This window comes from Copadichromis virginalis, linkage group LG11 (genome assembly GCF_057382275.1).
Source record: "Copadichromis virginalis isolate Kocher_CV1m ecotype Utaka linkage group LG11, C_Virginalis_male_GT1.1, whole genome shotgun sequence".
Taxonomy (NCBI): domain Eukaryota; kingdom Metazoa; phylum Chordata; class Actinopteri; order Cichliformes; family Cichlidae; genus Copadichromis; species Copadichromis virginalis.
In genome coordinates this window covers 21,912,631-21,936,744 of record NC_140628.1, presented here as the reverse complement: position 1 = coordinate 21,936,744, position 24,114 = coordinate 21,912,631, and the positions used below count along the sequence as shown (strand labels likewise).

Below are 24,114 nucleotides of genomic sequence, written 5' to 3'. Positions count from 1 at the left end.
TATGCACACCTGATATAGGGTGTTGATGTCATTAGACCACACCCCTTCTCATTACAGAGATGCACATCACCTAATATGCTTAATTGGTAGTAGGCTTTCGAGCCTATACAGCTTGGAGTAAGACAACATGCATGAAGAGGATGATGTGGACAAAATACTCATTTGCCTAATAATTCTGCACTCCCTGTAGTGTTTTATTGTATCGATTGATATGCTTTTATTCCCATGTGAAGCACTTTGAAAAAAGTTCCAGTTTCAAAAAGCGCTATATAAATAAATGTTACTTACTTTACTAACTCTGCCTCTCTAAGATGCTCTTTTAATTTACTGACCTGTTGTTCCATTGTGAATAAAATATGGGTCATTACGTTGTTTGATCTCATTTTACAGTCCCAACGTTTTTGGAACTGTGGCTGTACAAGTCAAAGGCAAACCTCATGATTTATCTGTAAGTATCGGCTCAGTCAAATTATCGTCTTCTGTGAGTTAAAGTTAAAAGTGTTGGTATTGCACACTCCTGTGCGCACAATTTCAAATATCTAATTTCTGTATGTGAATAGTAACTAAAATATAATGACGGCTGAATGTCTGTGGATGTCCAATTTTGCAGAATTTGTCATTTTCCGAAGTGGTTTTAATGAAGAAAAAAGGACCTAATGAATAATAAAAACAAAATCCTTTGCAGAAAAGCTCTCATAAATAAACCATAATTTCTTAATTAAATGCATTTTATTCTGTCACAATTCTGGGATACATAATTTACATTTCTGAAGTTCCCATGCTATTTTGTTATACACCTTTCATTTAATATCTAGTTGTACATTTCACAGGTGGAGCTTGAATGTCAGTGATCTCTGTATTAACCCACAATTTCTGCAGCTTATTTACACTCACACAGGTTTAAGCCTTCAAGGCTAGACACAAATCAAGTTATTATAGGTTTCAGGGCCGTCTAGGTGTGTAAAATTAAAGATGAGAGGAAATGAATTATGTAAGTTAGCTTGTTTCACAGCTATTCTGCTCTGCATGTTGCTACATCTTAATTCTTTCCAGAGGCAATACTGGAATAATGGAATAACTCACACACCAACACACGCACACACCAATGCACACGAACAGCAGGCAGTTTGGTAAAATCGGTTCATTGGTAACAGGAGGCTAATACAATAGGAGAGGATGTAAGGGATTACAGATTGTGTATGCAGATAATGCTGTTAGATGCTAGATAACAGGATGTCTCTGCCTAAATGTTCTGCTTTAGGCGAGAGGCACTGCGTTTTCTTTATATAGCACCAGAATCTGTCATGGCGACAGCTACTCCATCTTCTTCTTTCCTTTTACTGTCTCTGTATCATTAGGGATGTGCATACCAACCTCTTCTAACCATCCTGCACCTGTTCATCAGCCATCACTATTGAGTTTCCCATTTCTGCTCATCATCTGTTCAAATCTAACTGGATCTGCTTTCTCAGCAATTCCTCGGTAGTAGTGGGTATTTTGAGGGCAGCCTGCATGTTTTATTACTACCTACCTGCTTCAGCCGGGTAAATTTGCTGGTGACTGTAACACTGCACTAGACCTATGGTAGTAAAGGTGTTTGTGAATCTGCTTTTGACTACAAAATCTGTTGTTCCGCCCCCAAGTTAAGTGCTTCATTTTTTTTATTTTGTTTTTTCATATAATCTGCATGCAGAAATCCAATTAACTTACTCACCTTCATGCTGTGTATGTGCATCATAAGCATGTGTGTCTTAGTGTGCACTCTGGTGTGCTCTTGAGACGGAGGCAGGTACGGGTAGTGAGATATTTGTGTCAGAAAGCAGGGAGATCAATAACATCCTGAAAAGAGAGCAACCTCAGGGATACAATTGCTCCACTTGAAGGGAAAGGAGAGTGGAATACAGAAACTATTGCCTATGTTTATCAAAACAGTGGATTTCAACAGGGGGATAGCAATCTATTTTTCAGCACATTTGGTGAAAAAGATACAACACAAACATCTGAAATGTGTGGGGGGGTTTCACTCAAAAAGAAAATACACATTAAAAATATTTATATCAACAGAAGCATGTCAATTTGGCATAAACCTAACTTTTCTCTGAGTAAAGTCAGGAACAGGCAGGATCAGACAATAACTCACCACTGGAACCACTGGTCTTTCTTTTTCTTTACTTTGTGCAAAATCGAAACGATTGTTATGCTATTTCATTTTCCCTACTTTATGATTGTCTACAAATGAAAAATAATATAACATGTCATTGAAACATTGAGCAACCCGGGATCACATGTTAGTGGCTTTGAGTTCACCCATCTCATCCTTTAACCGGTTGCGTTCCCAGCCTTGGCGAATGCGCATGAGCGGACGGTTCACGCAGGGGAGGACGAGGACCAGCTTGAGCACCAGTGTTACCGAAGGAACAATTAGACAGAGCATGGAGTCCGGAGGAGTGTACCATTTATACGTAGATTTGCGAAGGAATTTATCCCAGGCATAAATGTAGCAATGTGCAGTGGAGAGAAAAAGAGTCAGGTAGCCCAGCGTCGACTGTGGGGAAAAAGAAACACACACACACACACACACAATGGTAAAAATTAAAGATTAAATACAAAAGAGTTAAACAAGAAGACGATAAGCTTTCTGTTATCTGTTAAATAAACATGAAACTAGTGTTGAGTTTATTAAGTAGGTAATAAAAATTTTATTTCAAGCATTTTGTTATCAACATCACAAAGTGCTTTAAAATAAACTTACAGAGCATAAAAGCAAAAGTTAATCAAACACAAGTAAAAAATATGGGTTTAGCTTAGCTTAGCAAAAATACTGAAAATGTGTGGAACCTTTGTCCAAAGGTAGAAGGTTTTTTTAAAAAAGCAAATTAACTGGTGAGGTTTAGAGGCGCTCAGTTTTGTTGTGACAGTATTTTCTTTCTCCTTTTGTCATGCTACTCTAAGCTAGGATAAGTCAACTCTAGGCTGGTACGAGCAAATTTACCACACAGACAAACTAATGGTATCAACTGTCTCATCTAACTCTGTGGAAGAAAGAGAATGAGAATGAGCTATCTCCCAAATTACCAAACTATCCTTGGAAATGCTTTATGCTGAATTTAAGACTGACATGCACAGACGCAGACATAATAACAAACAACCTAGTGCATAATGTGCCTCCATTTCCATGTTTTAGCATTTGCAATAAGGGCAAACAGCAGAGAAAGCAAACAGTGCTATTGCTATGGCGCAGTAATAAACTGTGCCCCTGTGTGATGACGATAAGGGATCTTGCACCTACTTGCACCTTATTAAACCAGTGGAGAGCAAATATCATATTACACAGTGTCCTAGCATTTTTGGATATTTGCTTGTATTCAGGGCTTTATATTCCCATGTTGACAACAGTGATCACAACTAGAAGGAAAAAGTAAGCTTATGTAAGCATATTATTGTTATTTCATGTCTTATTTCATAACTCTCCTCACTAGATCATAAGAATTAGTTTGACTTTCACCTCCATCTCTGAGTACCATTCGCTGTCTGAGGTCTATCTATGGACCTGACCTTTACACAAATGGGCCTGTGACCTGTATTAAAAATCTTCTCACTGGAGGATTATACCAGGTATCATAATTCTATTTAATGAATAACTTAACATTTAAAATCCTTGGCTAAAGTCTCTCTGTGTGCCTGTGTTAGGCGGCTAGTTAACTAGGCTCTAGGGAGACAAGTGCCAGTGACATATTGCTATATTGCTTTTACAACACTTTAATAACTGATAAAAATCTAAGAAGTTCTAAATGTAGATTATCTAGAAGGCTCTAAAATATGCCTTTACTGATATGAAACACGTGACTGATAAAGCATGAGAATTTAAAGGTGTGCATGAGAAAATGCACATTCACACACAGCACATACATGTGAAGGACTGTGCATTTTTATCTGCACTGACCTGAACAAAGCTGAACTCTCTCCAGCTGAGAGTGCCTCCAACAGAGGGCAAGGATGTTAGCCCCAGCAGGACAAAAAGAAAGAAGCCCAGGATTCCCAGTGCATATAATGAGTCAGTGCGCCATGCGCTTGTATTGTCAAAGTAAAGTGGAGTGGTAGTATTTTTCTTCACCTACAAGGAAGAGAGAAAAGTGGAGGGACTGTTATTGCAGTGAATGTTCTACATGTACATATAAGCTTTATTTAATATTTTTCTTTGTGCAGGATTGCAGAAACACTCCAATCAGTTTGCACCAGCCTGCTGCACTTTACCTCATTCAACACATTGGAGATGACTCTTTGTCTGTCAGAGTAGCGGGCAGGAATGATTAATGTGTAGATAGCATGGAGCAATGCAAAGCCTAGTGCAAGAAGACCCAACTGTTTCCTGCACAGCATCCAGCGATCTAGCCAATTGGGGAAACGCCTGGAACATAGGAAAATGAGTTAGGCACTTTACGCTGCAAAAATCATGCCCTTTTTTTTTTTTTTACATTGTACCAGGAATGAAAATGTTTATGTTTGATGCCTGACCTGTACTTGGTCCCTCTGTAGAGCTGAAGGAACCCAGCTATAGCTCCAGGGAGGTAGCAGAGCGACAGCATAATGAGGGACACAACTGGAGTGATCTGACACATGGAAAATAAAAACACAATGAGAAATGTAAAATACCGTTTTACGAGCAACTAAACAAAGAGGAGCATATCTTTACCTTGTTGGCCAGGGATATCATTATGCGGTAGGAGATATCTTCATCATTTTCCACATATGCATAGATGATATCTCTAATGACCAAATACAAGAAAAAGAAGGCAGAGAGGCCGAAAGCCACGTACAAAGGCATCCTCCACTCTGGGAACAGCTGCAGAAGAAAGTCCTCCACCTCTTTAGCAGCTGACAGGGACCCTTTGTCCACAACAGTGAGGCCTAGTTTGGTGGCCATCTCTGCCACATCCCGTTTTGCTTCTCCATTGTTCCCACACAGGTACACCTAGGGCATAAATAGAAATAGTCTATAAATGTGTATTTCTCCAAAGGCATATAGAGCTTGTCACAAATATAAAATTAAAATTTTTTAAAGGTTTGAAAAATTCTCACTAAGCTTTGCACTGCAGGTTTTATCAAAGACTCCTGAAACAGGAATAAATGATGCTTTTGTTGGGGGCTTTTCAGCCGGCAGTCTGGTTCTCTAATGAGTATTAAGGCAGCAGGACAGCATATGTGCGACTGATTCAAAAACCTACACCTTCTGCATTCATGTCTGCAGGCAGGAGAATTTTTACCAGTGCAACAGCACGGACCATTAATCTGTTCTTAGTCGTTTCTGACCAAAATGGAAGATGATGCGGTTTTAACTGTCTGTGAAGTTTCATCGTGTCACTAATATTATCTTTTCTTTGCAGTTACAAACTGTATTAGTTGGTAAATTGATGAAAGCAGATTCCAAAATAATAATATGAATATTAACATTTATTAAAATTTTTCTCTCAACACTTTCTTATGATCTGTGTTTCTATTACTAATAGATGACTCACCTGATGCGAATATCTAGTGAATGACTGCACAGCTACACCTACATTGTGTGTCCACAGAATTACCCCTGTTTTATCTGTCACCCACCGCTCCTTCAGTTTTTTGGGAAGAAGCCCCTGAAAATGTATTACTAGGTAAGCACATGTGCCTACTTTATATACATATGCTGCTCAATATGTAATCCCATTCTAGATCACAGCATGGTGAAGCTTATTACTGCACTCACAGCTCTGTGATAAGACGATTAACTTGTTTGTAAAAGGCGAGAACTAACGAGAGCTAGAGAGTGTGTGACAGAGAGAGAGCAGTTTGACAGGCATATAGGAGAGTCAGTGGGATTGAGCAGTTTTCCCCAGGTGTGTGTGTGTAAGTGGACCGGGCAGCCAGCCATGTCTCCCTACATTACTGCACCAGTAACAGCAGGGGACAGCCGACAGACTAAATCTCCATCTGAATGTAAATGTGACAGAGCCACAGCCCCGCTGTGGATCTAATCAAATTGCTGGCTGGGGAATAGCACACACTTAAAAGCATGAGTGTGTGTGGATATATACTGTAACTACATATGCGCTGATAAAGAAACACACATTCAAACACACACACCCTCTTTTCTCTCACAGCTACCTGTTTTCAAAGAAATAGAACACTGCAGTGGTTTGTGTGTGTGTGTGTGTGTGTGTGTGTGTGTGTGTGTGTGTGTGTGTGTGTGTGTGTGTGTGTGTGTGTGTGTGTGTTTACGTGCACACGTATGGGGGCTTGTTTGTGTTGAAGAGGATTTGAGGCAGATTCAGGTTTGGTCTCCAGAGGTTCGAGCATGTTTGTGTTTCTCTTTGTAGCCGTGAAACGGAAGCTGCAATAAACACTGGTCTTTCAACTTTGTAAGATCATGAAGTGTGCTTGTTTGTGTATTTTTACAAGCGCTGCCCTCATTTTCTCTCGCATTGTTATGGTAAGACAGCAAAATCAATAATCAGCAGCAACAAAACTGAAATCAATTGCTTCCCTAAATTTTGCACGGCGTATGTTGAAGCAATCTCCTGTTATTAAGCAGTTCAAGAGACATTTTTTCCCATCGTAAAACAGAAAATGCTGAAAGCAGATGTTATTTTGTAGTTTGAAGTCAAACATTTCTCATGGTGATCAGATCAATTTAGTAATCTCTTCTTTCTGTTACTGCTTTGTTTGTATCTTTATTCTTGTCAGCCATAGTCTTCCTTAAGGCTCAGAAGCTTCCTGACTTTGTTTTGTCTTAAGCCAGCTGACATCTTTTTAACAGATCCCTTACTTCTACTCTTGTCTTACCTGTCTTCCTGCTAGAAGTCCATTCTGCAGGGCCCAGGTGGACAGGGTGTTAAGGCCTTTAACAACGGCTGCTTTAGGGACCAGCCTAGAGAACACACAGAAAGGACTTTAGTTGCTATTGTTTCTTTTACAAAGACGCCCAGGGGAAAGAAAAAGTCTCAAAACGATGAGAATCAATGTTTCCACTTCAACCGAATGGATACACAGCAGGCTCACCTGTCAAGGGAGCTGCAACCACTTGATTTGTTTCACTTCTTTAGGATTCAGTTTAGAGTTTTGATCTCTCATTTTCCAAGAGGTCTTTAGGAGCATTTTTCCACAACAATGTCATTCTCACATAGATTTGTAATAGGCACAGTTGCAATGAAAGAAAAAGATATCTTTGACAACAAATAAAGATTGAACAAAAAAAGGTTAGGCTCCCTTGGTGAACAGAAGGAATGACTTGCATGCACAGTGTATTCATGAATGAGAGACTCTTTTTCTTTTCCATACTTTTGAGGGCGTATGTTACCTCTGCAAGTAGACGGCATTTGCTTCCATGTACATGTCTTTCTTCAAGTTGTTACTGAGGTCCGCCAGCACCTTGAAATAAATCCATCAGCATTGATTGAGTAGAGAGAAAAAATAAAGTAGTTAGAATATTTGTCATTTATTTCATGCACATCCTTTTACAAAAATCATGTGAATGATTCCGTTAAGATGTGAACAGCAGAAAACACTGACATTACACACACATAAGGTGTGACTGGATAACGTTGTGTTTTTATGTAGCACCTCTTGTCCACCCTCCTCACTCTGTGTATTCATTTCCCATGATTACATGTCAGTAGCCTCTGGTTCTTTCTCCTGTATTTTATGCTTTCTCCTCTCTCCGTACCTTTCTGGAGATGTGTCTCAATCCATAGCTGCTTGGTTTTGACCTGTGGTTACTGTCCCTGCAAACCTGCTCACTGTTTGTTATTTTTCAAGTGCTCTTTTTTTTTTTCTCTCCACTCTCCTGTCACCCCCGACCGTTTCAGACAGACAGCCCCTCAGCCTGAATTTAGTTCAATCAGAGGTTCTTCCTCAAGAGGGATTTGTTCAGTGTCTTTCTGTAATACTGTAAGGTCTAGAGCCAACTAAACCGTCCTCAGATAACGTCACAACAACACACAAATAAATTACTAATAATTTTGTCTCTGATTTGCTTTCCTTAAAAGTTTTTGTTTCCACTTCAAATATTTCTAAATAATGGGCCATTTTGATCTGCTTGTGTTTTTAATTTCCTGAGTTATTTTTGTTTATCATGGGCTAAAATGTAATATTCCCACATGTAACTTGGCCATTGTTTTAAAATGAGAATAGTTATTATTATTAGTAGTAGTATTACACTGTGCTGTTGCATGGCATTAGTTGTTGTTAAGATTTAATCCTTAATTCATGCTGCAAATAAAAGTTACAAAGTAGCATAATCATCTTAGCAGGATTTAATTGATAAAACAATGCAAACCTAAAAGTAATCGTTTTTTCATGTCTTTTGATCTGTAACAGAACTAAAGTAATGCTAATATTTAATGTTTTCTTAATAATTCAGAACATTTACTGAGGAAAATGTTGTGGTTAATGTCTTGAGGACAAACTGTTCCACAATCCAACTGAGTGCAGAGGTGTCAGAAGATGTTCAAGCGAAGTAATAAACTTCCGAGATCTTGAGATTATTTTATTTAAAAAAAAAATTTCACAAATCACTGTCAAGGATTACCTACATACGCATACAAAAGCCCATTTTCAGACGTCCTCTCTCCTGTCTTACGGCGGCACTTTGCTTTATCCAGTGTGAATGTGTTTAAAGTTTTTTGAGACTGTAATTGAAGCTACGCAGGCTCAGATTGACCAATGTATTGCTTCTTTAATCAGCTGTGCTAACACCAGTTAGACCTTTAACATAATGAACTTGCATTAGGTAATGCTGTTATCAAAATGAGTTACAATTAATCAGTCATTGATTGTCAGACCCATGATTTAGATAACATGTGTCTAAAAATTATTTCCTTGATATATGAATGACACAGCAGTTAATATTTATATGTTCTCTCAAATAACATGAATTATTGCTGACAAATCGCCATGATAATTCCATGAAAATGTCATTTTTAAACCCTTGCTATCATGTTTCACATGTGGGAACAAATGTAATAACCGATGTGTACACAATATGTTAAATATTGTTTCCAGGCCAGCTGGAAAATGAAAATGTAGAAATGTGGATTCACAGAAAGAAAGAGAAAAAAAAGAGTTTAAAGGTGTTTAAAGATTTAAAGGTGTATCTTTTTGATTCCAATTTTAACTTTGGACTAACCTTTCTTTCAAGTTGAGGTGCCATCTTCTCCAGAAATTCATAGTGTTCTCTGTGAACACAAACGAAGATCACCTTGGCAGACCGGGCTGATTCTTCATGGGTCATCACCTCCGCAAAACAAAGGACAGAACATGTTTGAGATACGTACAGTAATGTTTCTAAATTTAAAAACTCTATTCAGTTCAATATAATGCCATAAGTCATACCTGAGCTCCCTCAGGCAAGGGGCCACAGCTGTGAGGTCTGCGGCTGCCATACACCACCCTGTAGCCGGATTGGAGCAGACACAGGCCCAGAGAGCGTCCTAAGTCCCCAGTCCCAAAGATACACATCAGCTCAGGCTCAGGGCCATCTCCCGATGCCAGTGGATGCAGCGTCGCACCTTCTGTCTTCATGTTCTCTGATATTTCTTTTTCCACACTTATGATCACACACTGAGATTGGATGGTCAGTTTTAGCTGTGTATTTATAATGTTTTGGAATCTGACCTATACACTGCCTCTCCCACTTTGTGCGTGATTCTTCTTTTAACCTCTGTGTGACATAAGTGTGTGTAATGAAGTTATTATAGCTGTTTATTACATCTGCAATCAACATCTGAAATTGCATGTGTTGGAATGCAATATAACTCATATCTGTGTTTTGTTTTTTTCGCAATGTGAGTCAGCATTTTATCCATGATTTCTTTTGGATGTATATGTAGTTTATTTTTATATTGCTTGTGCTCATCAGCTATTGGCTGATAGAGCAAGACTTTGAACTCTAAATTAACTGTATGGGGAGCCATCTGCACTCTGCAGCAGTAACATTAACCTCAGATTCGCACTTTTTTAACATTTTATTATTCTTAGAAACGCCGACTGCTTCATCTACCTAGTTCAGCCAGAATTTGACTTTTACATTTGGTAATAATAAAAAAAATCTTTTGCTGCTGCTTTCCAGTGCTGCCTTATTCTATTTCTTCTGTTTCCACTCTAGACATGATGCCATGTGGGAAATCCCGGCCCACAGATTCATTATCATTTCAAAACCCGCTGTTCCAACCAAACAACCGGGAAGAGAATTTCTGCAAATTTAGTGTTCATGTCCCCATGGCTTAAACATCTGCAAAGTTGTGACACAAACAGACTCAGTAGAGCAGAAATGAAGCTTGGCACATATGTAAGTGTTTTGCGTGTGGCTGCTTTGCTTTGTATGAATGCATGGGTCTGTTCGCAACTGTCAGTTGGTGTATATATGTGTGTGTGGTCGAGCGTGTGTGTGTGTATCTGTGCACTGAAATGGGTCAGGAGGATCGGAGCTGAACAGAGTCCCAGCTGTGATGTGAGGTACCAGGGGAGTTGGCTTTGTGTAGACAGAATGACTACCTGGCTATAGAAATGACACACAGCATCACATCAACTTTAACTATTTGCACAAAAATATACTCATCTCCATAAAAGCAGCCTCATTCAAATAACAATATACATACATATAGCCAGAAATATTTATGGCAGACAAGCAGCCTGTTACCTCAGGAGCTTTTACACTCAAGTCCATAACCAAAGCGTTAATGTCTACCAGGGGGTATATCGCAGCAAAATGAGAAATCATTTTATGCCTAACCTTTAAGGCATCCATTCACTTGTAGCACTGTTAGAATAGACCTGATAGCAGATTCACTCCAATGACTCATTTACTAGCTCTGCCTCCAGGACAACTCTCTTTTCACGTCCTGTTCTTTCTTTCTTTTTCTCTTTGCATCACCACTTAGCCCTCTCCTCCAAAGTCTCCGTTCTTTCTGTGCACTCAGTTCCTAGTGCTCTCCCACCTCTTAGCCAAGCTTTCTCTAACTTAATAATTATTGAACCCACCGAGTAAATTAAACCTACGTTGGCTTTAATTATGCTGTCCAAGGCCATGACTGTCTATCCGAGAAAGTTAGGTAACCTTCAAGAATAGTTCTTCCCACCTAACGTGATCAGTTTAAGTTTTTCCCACAACTCTTTCAAGTAAGTATTTCATCATTAGTGACTGTAAATAGCTCTTGATATGTTTGTCTATATATGTGGTTGATTTGCCTATTCATGTTTTATAGATTCCAGAAAAGTGTGAAATTCTCACGTGTCATTCACATGGGGCAGCAAATATGTCCCTGGAATAGAAGAAGAGAAACAGAGCTGAAAGAATTCATCACTTTATACTCTTTTGAAGTGACTAAGCAAAGACAGTTAGTGGCAGTGTTGCCAAGTCCGTAATTTCCCACAGAACTGGGCTACTTTTGAAGTCTTGCCACAGGGTGAATTTATGGTCCACTTGTTGGGTAGACCTAATTTGCATGAAAATTACACGAATATCTATAAATAACCACACATAAGTTACATGAAACAATGAATTCATACTCAGACCCTGCTAAATCAACCGCAGATCAGATCAACATGTAAACAATTCCAGCTACATTCAACCACGCACAGTATGCCATAATTGCCGCACAGTGTGGGCACTAAGCTAGTTTTGTCACAGTCGTGTCTAAGGAAGGGAAATGAAAGAATTAAGCAATTCCAATTGTATTATTGATATCAGTTATCAGTTTGATTACTTATTGATTTTCTTATAGATTCTCAATGAGTTCTCTCACTTTGAGAGTGACCATCAAGCAGCAGATCAAACACATTTGTGCAAATGAATTGCATAATGTGGGTCTTCGCAGCCAGCAGCGGGGAGTTGGCGAAGCCAGCTCGCACCGGCATCTGCAGGAAGAAGACGTGACTGAAGAGGAATTCGCTGTCGTCCTAGGAAGGACAGCATGGGTGGGGGGATGCCGGAAAACGGTTATCACAGGACGGTTGGACAGCGGATCCAGCAAGGCCACCACGTGTTGGTATTTCATGTCGTCAGCTGAAAAGCCACGGGGAGCAAACTGAGCTTCAATGTGCACGAACCACGAAGGAGGGTCATAAAGCCAAAAATCCAGCAGCTTAACTGCCACAGCAAAAATTTAAACGTGCAGCTCTGTAATCACTTTCGACATAAATGAAGACAGAAAACTGAAGTTGGGCTAGCTGGTATATAATGATGTGCTGCGTGGTGGCTGGCTACACAGCTATGGTTAGCACAACATAAACACAGTGAAGCTTGAGGATGAACGCTAAGGTTTTTCCACTCAATAAAAGTTAACCTGAGAGTTCCCGATGATTAGGGACAAATGTAATTGCATGGCAGGATGCTGTAAACGGACCAAACTTCAGTCAGGAGAACAACTGCAATACAAGGTTAGTCATTAATATACTGCTGCATGGGCTGGGCCATAGGTACATTGTAAGGTTTTAAAAACTGAGCTTTAAAAATGAAAACTGATGATAACAACCGAGAGAAGTCGACAGTGGTCACTGACTTTTTTTTTGGGGGGGGGGTTCACATTAAATAAAACAAAATTCAAAGCATTAAACAGGTTAAAAACACAACAGCCTTAATAAATGCAGAGTAGTTTGTATCCGGAAGCAGGGTTCATACGTCATCACTTAAAGATTGGATATTCCAACTGCTGTGGATGTTTTAATGCAGTGCAGTTGTTATTATTAAAACTTGCCACATCCTGTTTATGACAGTTACAATAAACACTGTTCCTTAGTTTGGAACTACAGTGGATACTCATATTACTCACTCATCCATCGCACATTAGCCATGGACATCTGGATTAGAACTCCAAAATTCAAAACCTAAACCATACAAACTCACATTGCTGCTGAGTCTCACTGATATGATGAAATGTCTCAGACATCCATTGGAAGCAGTTAAACTAAACTGTTGTATTGTCTCTGTTGTATGACAAAGCAAGCACACGTAAACTTTTAATTGCATTTTTAAGGACAGTCTTTCTGCTGCAGACAGATTTTCTAACCATGTGAGTATTTTGTGCTTTTTCAAAAACATCTTGCAACATTTAACCGTAATGCGCTCTGGGACATGTTTACATCGAGCATATGCTGAGCCTTCAATTTATAAATGTCAGGGTGGAGTTGCAAATTACAGCACACGTGAGAAAGCACACTCAGATTCTTCCAGTGTTATCTGTCACTCTGCAGTGCATTAAAAACATGCGTATAATAGTGAGCGTTGAACATTTGTTTTGCCAGCTTAATGGACAAAAATAAAGAATTCACATTTGCAAGCAAGAGTGAATGGCTGTGGTGGGAATTACTTGAGATTACAGCTGTTTCCAGGCGTCATGAGGCACGCACAATGAGGGGCAGTTGTTAAAGACAGTTTTCAGTGAGAGTGCGCCTATTATACATAGTGCCATGGTGTTACAATGCGCAGAGAACAGCCTGTAAGATAGATGAGTTCTAAGAGATTTCTGTTATGGCAATGCATTACATATGAGATTCATATTGAGGCTCTGACTGAGCTCAGGTTTTGAGGTTGTTGAAAAAGCAGTGGAAAAAAAGTGGTAGGAAGACAGACACACACTGGCTATACGATGAGACACAAAGACAGAAACATAGGGAGCATAGCAGAGAGACTCAGGCACAGAAAGAAAGACACCAAGAAGAAGAAATTGAAAAAAATTGTGTTTCAGTAGAACAAAGATGCTTGTTACAACCAGTTTCCCATAAGTATTCCCAGAAATATTCTATAAATATTCCATTACCAGCTTTCCAGACAGAAACACTTGGGATGTTCATTATGAAACACTTAGAGTAGGTTTAAGGAGAAAAAGAAACACTTTGAATGAAAGTGCACCCTATTTTTTTTAGATGTTTGTCTTTGATGAAGTTGCTGCTTTAGGGCTGTTGAGATAAATGAATAGTGCGTGTCCTTTTGTATAGCATGTACACATATGGTGTGGGTGTTCTGTTATGGGTTATGTTTGTCTGTCCAGCTCAACATGTTCACTGGTGTAAAGAAATGTTCATGTGTGTAAATTTATAGTCAATATTCCATTTTTATCATGTCTACAACAGGCCTACATGCATTATAGAAGCATCTCAACTCGGAGAGCCTCATCCCCTATCTCTGCTTTAACAGGATGAGCCCTGACTGTATGTTTGATGTTCAGAATCTTATCTGGCAAGCCAAGCGTCAGAAATCAGAGGCTGGGAGGAGCTGCATGAAACTGCAGATTTAGAGATTTTCCTCTTTCGTCCGGCACACATCGCTGCTGAATTATATGGCCTTGGTTATTTCAGAACTCAGGCTTTTTAAGAACAGAGGGGACTGAGACACTTTGAAAATATCTCCAGAAAGACAATGCTTGCATGGGATTGTCTTATCCTCTCCTTGGATAGCAAGCTTTGATAATCTTTTTGCCTCGTTTAACTTCTTTTCCTCCCCTCCACCCTGCGCCGTTCTTTGTGTGATCCAAGATAGAAGAAATTGAACAGTCTTTTTCGGTTTACATGCTGAAAAGGTTGAGATTAAGATCTCCAATGTATCTGTGTCATTCTACATAGTCATATCTCCACAAACAGCTGTGGTCTGCAAATAGCATGCATCCCCACTGTTCGTCCTTTGTGGCTGGAGGGAAATCGACAGCCCATTATGAGGCTGAGATAGGCCTAAAGAATTTTTCGCCTCATCTCCTCAGCCATACCTCCAGTCAAGTGAAAGAGCTGACAAGGTAGGAAAAAGCTGACACGGAAGTCTAATTCTGTAATGATGAAAACCTCATAGTCATCAGAGGTGCAGGTTCCCTACTCTGTATTTTTTAACGCAGGTGGTGTGCTGAGGGAAAACGACAGAGAGTCAGGAAGCATGCAGTATGCTCAGGTTCATAGGCAATATGGTTGTGAATGGTGATGAGGCAAACTGTTGTTGCTAGGTACAGTTTCACAGCAAAGCTATAGTTAACAAGGCGACAAGAACGTTCCTGACAGCCAACGATGGCATTTGTTCTAATTTCCTTTCAAACTACCCTCTGGGTCGCAATGCCTAAATGAGGTTACTGATGATTGGTGCAAAAAATAATTATGAGCCAACAGTCCTCTTAGATCAGCAGCATGGTAACCATGTTTGTGTATGGCCCTGACTGGCAGTCAAGATCATAGCTAGATATCTATCCTTTTTTCCATGTAGAGTTATATCGGATTAGTGACTTTTTTTCCCCGAGTGTCTCATCTGTTGTTGTTTGTATTTATTGATTGATTGATTGATTCTTTATTTTGAACATGTTGAAAAAGTACAACAAAATAGAATTAAAAGAGACAAATGAACAAAGCAAAACAAAAGGAAAACGAGCGTCTCATCTGTTGTTGTTTGTATTTATTGTTTTATTATCGTGAAAAGCAACACAAAGCTGTGGCATTTGTTTGTGTATCCTTTTAATTAATAAGGTCTCTTTCAAAGAAGGTTAAATCTCTGCTTTCTCCGGTATGTGGAGATGATAGACAATTTCCAGGTGATATTTGAGCTGTAGCCAGGAATGACTGCCTGGAATTGTCTTTTAAAATATAAAAATTCTTGAATTAATACAGACTTGTCAGTTCTGGTGTTCTCTGGCCAGCATTCATGCCACCCACATTTTTCAATGATGAAGACATTTAAGTACAAAGAAAGTTCTTGCTTTGAGCACCCACTAGAAACTCAGAGCTAGATGGATGCCCAGCACTCATCAGACTAGAAAACAGAAAACCAAGAAGGACAGGGGGCTTCAAAAACAAACAGAAATACATAAAATAGATGTAAACACACAGCAAACAGATAAACAAAGTCATTTTCAGATTTTTTTTAAGGGGAGTTGTTAAGCATCCTTTATTCTTTTAGTTTGATTTGTATCAGTATCCACACCATAAGCAGGAAACACAGGCTCTCAGTGTATTTCAAGGTAACTTTATTGTGCTGTGGAACCACCACAATATGTAGCTTAAGGGTGTGAGAGAATCTCAGATACACTGACTCAAATACAGCAAACCACAGTATAAACTGATGTTTAGATTCATGTTTGAACATTAGTTTATAAAGTGTGTTTTTCTTCCTTTCTTTACCTCCGGCTGGTCGAGTCATATGGTCTTGCCAATCCTGGTTTTGCCAGAGGGTTCTTCCTGTTAAAAGGGAGTTTTCCCTTCCCACTCTTGCCAACTGCTTGCTCAAAGGGGCTTCTTTGAATATATCGATGTTCTCTATATTATGCTCTTTACCTTACAATATGAGATTCCTTGAGGCTGTTGAGATTTGGCCCTATATAAATAGAATTCAATTCAATTTGATTGAATTGAATTTGGAATTTATGTTTTAGATTTATTTTTTTGTCTCACTTCATTAAAATTAAGCTTACATAAAAATAAGAGACTTTCCCTTCTTTGTAAGTGTGCACACTTACTATGAAACATGAATGTACTCATCAGTTTATACTGTGTTTTATTTGAGTAAGCGTATTAGCTGATATTTTGTCACACCCTGTTAGCAGCGTTTTGTTGTAAGTCCAAACCACACTACAACAAAGTTATCTCGAAATATGCTGACAGTCTGCAGTTCCTGTTTATGGTGTAGAGAGTGCACACAACCCAAACTAACAGAGCAAGAAAATGCTTAAAAATCTCTCTAAATCCCTTGAGATAATCTGGAACGGCCTTTGTTTATATGCTTGTTGAGTGTTTACATCTATTTTATGCATGTCTGTTTGTTTTTGAGGCCCTCTGTGCTTCTTGGTTATCTGTTTTCTAGTGTTATGAGTCCTGGGCATCCATCTAGCTCTGAGTTTCTAGTGGATGCTCAAAGCAAAAGCTTTCTTTGTACTTCAATTTCTCCGTCGCTACAAAGAAAATGTGGGTGGCAGAGAACACCAGAGCTGGAAAGTCCACTAGTGTCCTGTTCTCTTCAAAGATGAGAGCAGACTCACACTGAGTACATGTGACAGACATGAAAGAGACTGAAGACACCGCTGCAAAAATAATGCGGCCTTCAAAATCATCCAGCATAACTGGTTCGGTGGTGGATCAGTGATGGTCTGGGGAGGCCAATCCTTGGTGAATGTCAGTCAAGCTGCAAGGTGCTCGGCTGTGAGCACAGGTCCTGTTAAAGGTTTCTTCTGACAGTTTGGTCAGAAACATACACATGGATGTGCTGCCCTTAAATTACCCCATCTCTGTCTGTCAAATTTATATATATATGTCTGTGTGAGAGAGAGAGTGTGTGTGCATATGTGCGTGTGTTAATATGTTATTCCCAGTAATTAACAACTATTCAGCCTTTCCATGTTTCTAGCGACCCTGGAGAAAATACAACTGTACAAACTGTCAGCGCTGATAAGAAACACCAGATTCTTGCGCATTCTGCAGTCCCGTGTAGGTTTTTAATAGAAAAGGAGAATTATTCATTGTCTTCTCAACAAAACTGTACTTCTGATTGCCATTGCGTATGTTTCTGTGATGTTCTATTGTGTTTCCAAATAGCAGATGGCTTGCTGGCAGCGATAAGAAACACGCATTTAGCAGGTAATGAATAAATAAGGATGATGATTGGGGAGTAATATCTAATATTCATATACTGCCAAACTGCCATAACAAAAACAACATTTCTTCACTTATTTCCGTGTGCATGTGTGTACAAAGAGGCCTGAGTGTCTATCATTCCAAAGAATTTAACTTGCTGCGGATGCATAGATAACATTAAATGTAAGACATACTTGTTATCCGCATTTGTTATTTTATGAAGCTTGCTTAGTACTGAAGTGCAAATTACAAAAAAGTTGTTAAGAATTATAATTCATGCAAATAAGCCTATGGCCTTTTTCAAACTCTGAGCATGTGTAGCATGAAAGTCTGTGATGGACAGAAAGATGGTGCATGTCCTTGTCATGCAGGAAGATATATTTTGAGAGAAGCACAAATAATTAATGACTTGTGGCAATCAAATATTAGGGAATTCAGGCATGAATCATGAATGAAGTGTGTATGTGTGGATAGGTGTGTGGGTTTGTGTGTCCTGAGGTAGCGTCCTTGCTGCAAAGCTGTGGGAAAATTGCAGAGCTTGCAAACCTGAAATGGCAGGTGTCGGCAGGCTGAAAATCGCACACTGGATGATGCATTGTGTGCGTGCGCCTGTTATTTTGTATTACTGACATTGAGGGAACCTGCCTCCTCATGACATAAATCATTCAATTCTGGATGAAGGTTAGAGTGAAGTTAGGTTTTGGTTAAAATTAGGTTTAGGCAAGTCACGATTAGTGTTAGAGTAGGTCTTGTAGTAGGAACCCGTGTGTATGTTTGAGAGAATGGAAAGACAGAGTGTGTTGATGCAGGGAATCGACACACTCGTACTGTGTGTGTATTTGATGAGGAAAACATGCTGTAGAGAATATTTTGCTTTAAAATGAAATCTATTCAGGAGTGGTGCAGAATCATGCAATTCAAATGTGTAATACCTGCAGTATAATCATATGAGTGTGTATTTGTGAAAGAGCGAAAAAGAGACAGAGAGTTAAGGGGAGTGACAGTTTGTACAGCAAGTGCAGGTTAATTGCTGTGTGACCATGCTGAGAGCAGTGAACTCTGACATGCTTGGAGTCAGGCATAGTCCTTTCTGATTGGCTTACAGAGAAAAAAATCTATAATTACTCAGAAAAGCCTCGCTGATAGCCTTCATAATCAGCAGAAAACACTTCAGAACACATATATAAGCGAGGCACAGGCACTCACAATGTTGACAGGGCCACAGCCCCATTATTTTTGAAATAGAGTAACATGACAGACATTAGTTTCCTTCTAAATTCTAATTACTTTTTCACCTTTTCTGGATAGATTATAACCTTGCCACTGGACACTGTAAAGATTTAGACATAACCACCTTGACCCACTCACTGGTTTGGACCGTCCAGCTGACTGTGTCAGAACACCTATCAATCAGTGCTGCTACAACCTTAATGCCAGTTTCTAGATGGATGATTTTTTATATATTTTGTTTTAATCACAAAACTCTTTTATACCAGGCTGTAAGCTGTAGGGATGTTTTTCGGTTTGTTTTAAATTACTGCTGCCTTAGATTTATTTTCAGTGCTGTAGGTTGCCCTCTGTCTCACACTGGCGAAAACTATAATGCTAACAATCACATATGTGTGGGACAGAGTCCTCATAATTAGCTTCATCTCTACAGAAGTGAATATGGTGAACAAATATTTCCCAACATGTCAAATAATTTATTTGTGAAAGGAGTACCTTTGTGTTAAAAGAGCACGTGCTTTATTGTGTTTTTGCTAATGTGTCTGGGTGTGTGTCCGCACGGTCCTAAAGCCATTAATCCCTCCAGCTTTGTCCAGGTCACGTATCGTGTCAGGTACCCATGGAGATTCAAAGAAGGAGCCAGTGGAACGTCTTTGTGTCAGCAGACCAGTATAATTAGACTTCCTGAGCTATACAATGACATTTAAGTATCATCCTTTTTTGGTGTGTGTTTCACCACAAAAAAAGAAAAAAGAAAAAAGAACAGAGTTAATGATCATATTGTATTGTTCTGCCCTATTTTCATGTGTACAGACACAAACACTCACAGTAAAAAAAAAGCCTCAGAATGTGATTCACCCTTTCTATAGCATGTCTGAAGCTGGTCATAATCTTACTTGACAGGTTATGACAGAAACTATGACAAGATATCATATCACTGTGGCCGGCAGACCCCAAACACAGACAGCCAGACTGCACTCGATACTAAACGGATGAGGGAAAATGCAGCAAATTTTATTGTCCTGTACGGTGACGTTGTGCTTTGAGCAGAGTGCTGCTATGCCACACCGTGTTGCATTGTATGGTAATTTTTCATACTGTATTTGGTAATGCTCTGTGCATGTTTGGGGAAATTGTTTTCTATTGTGTAGGATTTTTCTTTGTCCTGCAACCAATTTAGTCCTGCAGCTGACATGACCCAAGGACTTCTGTAAATGTTGATGTTAGCAAGACCCAGTAGTCCTGTGTGTAGCTGTACACGCTTTCTCTTTTAATGTGTGCGTGTATATGTGTTATCGTGTCTGTGCGCCTCTTTTGGCATTAATGCCACGGAGGAATGTGTGAGAGCTGTCAGAGAACATCAGGTTCCTAAAATAGACACTTCCCTTGGGAAAAATAGGAAGAAAAAGAGAGAGAAATGATAGAGTAGCTTTTCACAAAAGCTAGCAAAAAGCCCAGAATCAGGAGGAGAGCCAATGATTAATTATAGATTACAAATTATAGTAAAAAAGCAAGTGTATACATGCACACAATAAATTCCCACGCACAAACATACTCATATTTTACATCTACATCACAATACGTCCTAAATTTCTAAATAGATTTGAATACAAAGCACAGCAGTAAGTTCATTTTGAACTTTACAAAACAGCTGAAATACTAATATAATAAAGTAGGAGGTAATAAAATTCCTTTGACTTTAAACAACTGACTTGTAAAAAAAGAGGAAAAGGAAAAGTTTTTCCAGAAAGTATTACTCACAGTATCAAAAATATAAACAGGTTTTGGCATAAAAAAAAACATACTTAAAGCAAAACTTTGAAGTGGACAGCACTTTATAGTATGAGCCCTATAAATTCAGACCCTACTTTAGAATTGAGCAGTGAAAAATTGGTTAAGACAAGATATTTACAATTTATACTTAGAGGAATTTAACTGCATGTCTGACACTGCCGAATCGACCAGCCATCCCAATGTGAAAATTACAGAGAATAACAGCATAATTCTTGGACTTTTCACTATACTTTGCACTGTGCTGCATGTCGTAAAGAATAGATCACGTCATGTCTGCACTATTATTTTAATCTGAGCCAGAGGTCTGATCATTGTCAGCTTTATGGCCTTCCTACTGACAAAGACATGACCTATGGCCTGCCCTGCCCCAGAGTAAGACACTTCTGCAAAGAGGCGATGCCAACAAGTTTCTCTGAGTTACAACAGTAGCTTTGTGATTGTAATAGATTAACCGAATGCAAACTGCACTTCACTAGGTAAGGACCACAATGTCAAAAACAACTAGACAGTGTTTAATGATAGAGAATGAAGAATAGAAGGTGAGCAACAACTTAGGCCTGAGTCATTAGTTTGGTGCTGGTATTAATGAGGATTGTCAGCAGCTGTCAGACCAGATAGATCCCCCTAATGTGTAAGGAGGAACATGGGGTAGGGGTACCATCTGTTTTTATAAATGGATGGTTCATTAAAATGTGCTACTTTACTCTAAAAGAAACAGTCAAATTTAGAAGTTTTTTTATAATCAGTTTGGGGGTTTTCTTAGTAGTTTCTCTGAAGATAAGTTTTTATTGTCATTGCACAGTCATACCTAGTACTGTCCCACGTCGGCATTACGCACAACACAACACAGTAACTTAACTTAATAAATAAAAAGAATGAGTGTATGTTTATTGCACATTATTACTATTATTGTTGTTGTTGTCTTTGTTGTTCTTGTTATTGCCCCCATCAAAAAGTCGAGGGAGGTAGCCAATCAGGTAAGCTGCTAGCTTTGATTAGGGCTATTGCCCTGTTGTAAAACTGAAACTGCCCATTTGAGATCACAAAGGGTTGTTGTAAATTAAGAAACATGAGTTTGACAGCAGTGCAGTAAAAGAATGAAAGTGATTTTGCTGCTACAAGCTTTGTCCTTCTGTTGACATTTTTTTTCTCCTGTATGAAGCGGTTTCTCGTGATGTCATAACACGCATTGTCCAAGAGTTGTAGCTGTCGGTGGCTAGGGAAAAATGTGCATTCCTTGACCAGGTGGCAAGTGGTTTCTTGGGGAGATGAAGGGAGATGTTCACAAAGAGACTGCTGCACCTTCAATGTAACTTTCGACACTGGCAGATTGCTGAAGTGACCCATAGTTTGTATTGTAATCCTGCAAACAGTGTCTAACTAGTAGCCAAGTGCTTTTAAAACTTGAAAGTGTGGGGGAAAAATTACGTTTTGCCTTAGCGCCACAGCAAAAAACTTTGTTTCACACTTTCTATAGTTTCACTAGGGTTCTGCAATTAATTGGCGAGTATTTGCAGACAAGTCATCAAACTACAGGTGACTGTGGAAATCTGCCAGCCATCAAACCCAGAAAATATTTGGACATTGAATAGTTGTTGGCTGAAAAATCTAAACTCTCAACTGGCTAAATTGTAACTTCAACATAGTGGCACGATTGCGTCACAATTAGTCCACAATCATTAAAAACGCAAACTTATTTTGAATCAGTGAATGAATATGTATGATGGAGCAATCAACTAAAATTAAAATGTATTGAAATTCTAAATGGGAAGGAGTGCTCTGAAACAGATAATGATAATAATCATTATCATCATCATTTGGGTTGCTTACCACGCCCTATTCAAAGCAGTTAGGGATGACGATTACTTAGTACAGTCTCAGGAATTGTGTAATCCATCACTGTAAGCACTAATTCAGCACTATTTTTGCAGAACCTACAAAAGCGAGATAATGCATCACAGGCTCTTCTCCTCTGATTTGCATGTAAATGAAAATACCAGTCAATGACAAAGAGAAAAAATTGTGTCAACGTGATGTTCAAGGTGATGGATTAGAAAACTCGATACATTTCAGGTGTCTGCTTATTAATTATCATATTATTAAAAAATGAAAAGAACTATGACACTCTCACCCCCCAAACAACAACAGCAACATTTGCAAAATGTTATTTACTTTCATGTAAATATAAAATATTTAATTTAAAAAAAAACAGTGGTGTTGTCCTTTAAGATCATCTGCTTTGGCAGCCGTTAAAAGGCGGGCCTTCTTTTATAGGGAGAGCAGTGAATAAGCTGCAGTGACTCGTGGGTCAAGTTAAATATCAGGTTGCTGAGAGTGAGTCATGGTTTGGTGACAGATTTCATAATGCTTTCCTTCACTGTATCCTTGTAACAGAGATTTAGCTGTTTGGAGATTGTTGTTTGAAGGTGCGTTCAACATTCTTCATGTGCCCCTCGTGCTTGCCCCTCGGGTCTTTGCCCTATCAGGTCGGTATTTTCCTTTTTTTTTTTCCCCCATACTATACCAACACTTTGTCCCTGAAGTTTTAGGTCATGTTATTTTCTTCTGCTTTCAACTTCAGGATCCCCCCATAAGTATAAAGTATGCAAAGGTGATTTTATACTGTGAATATTTGGGAGAGATGTTTTTAAAATGACAAAGATTATTCCGCCACTGCAATAAAAGACACATGAAAGATAGATATGTGGTGTGTGTGTGTGTGTGTGTGTGTGTGTGTGTGTGTGTGTGTGTGTGTGTGTGTGTGTGTGAGAGAGAGAGAGAGAGAGAGAGAGAGAGAGAGAGAGAGAGAGAGAGAGAGAGGGAGAAAGGGGAATCAATCGTTAAGTCATCACACTACTCTATCAGGCAGTTGATGAGAGAATAGAAGCCCCCTCCTATCTCCGCCTTTCCACAGCAACCCTCTGCTTTCCATACAGGAGTGGTGGATAATTAAAAGATAGACCGATTGCACAGAAGAGCAAGAGGGCCGCTGAGACCTCATCTCTGTTCTCCCTGCTCTGACATAATTAAAATAGTAACTCCATGAAATCCTGCACAGGATTCTTCCAGCCACACTTACTCCATCAACACAAATCATTTCTCCGATTTAATAACTCCGCTTAACAACACAGAAAAGATGATCTGTGAAAGAAACACAGTATTTTATGGACACAGTCATGGCAGCCATTTAATTGCTTTGGGCAGGTTATTGAGAGATTCACTGTCTTGCCGTGGTCTCAGTTTAATCAATGCATGATTCTTAAGAGAACTGTTCCTTGAGTTATGCACTGTACTGCTGTAATTATGACAACCACAAATTGTGTTTTTGTCACTATTCATGTTTGCATGTTACCTCAGAAGACTGATTCTTTTGAAGTATAACTGATCACAGGTTGAAATAAAACTGCATATGTAATGTTTCAGTTTCTTTTAGGTATAAAATGAACTGGGTTGCTGCAGGGTTACAGCAGCTCGTTTTGCAGGGCGTTTTTCTTTTCCTGTTTTTTTTTCTGAGGATGTAGGTTATTT

At 39.1% G+C, this 24,114-nt stretch overlaps 1 protein-coding gene across 1 annotated transcript; it reads right to left on the bottom strand.

Moving 5' to 3' along the window:
• Positions 1 to 2,117: 2,117 nt before the first annotated feature.
• On the bottom strand, positions 2,118 to 9,687 carry LOC146698539 (metalloreductase STEAP4-like). The gene is made up of 9 exons (XM_085472689.1): positions 9,364 to 9,687; positions 9,158 to 9,265; positions 7,331 to 7,401; positions 6,817 to 6,901; positions 4,694 to 4,972; positions 4,516 to 4,610; positions 4,255 to 4,408; positions 3,944 to 4,114; positions 2,118 to 2,545 (listed from the first exon to the last, which is right to left on the bottom strand). The coding sequence occupies exons 1-9, from the start codon at positions 9,550 to 9,552 to the stop codon at positions 2,282 to 2,284; spliced, it is 1,416 nt and encodes a 471-aa protein (XP_085328815.1). The 5' UTR covers positions 9,553 to 9,687; the 3' UTR covers positions 2,118 to 2,281.
• Positions 9,688 to 24,114: the final 14,427 nt, after the last annotated feature.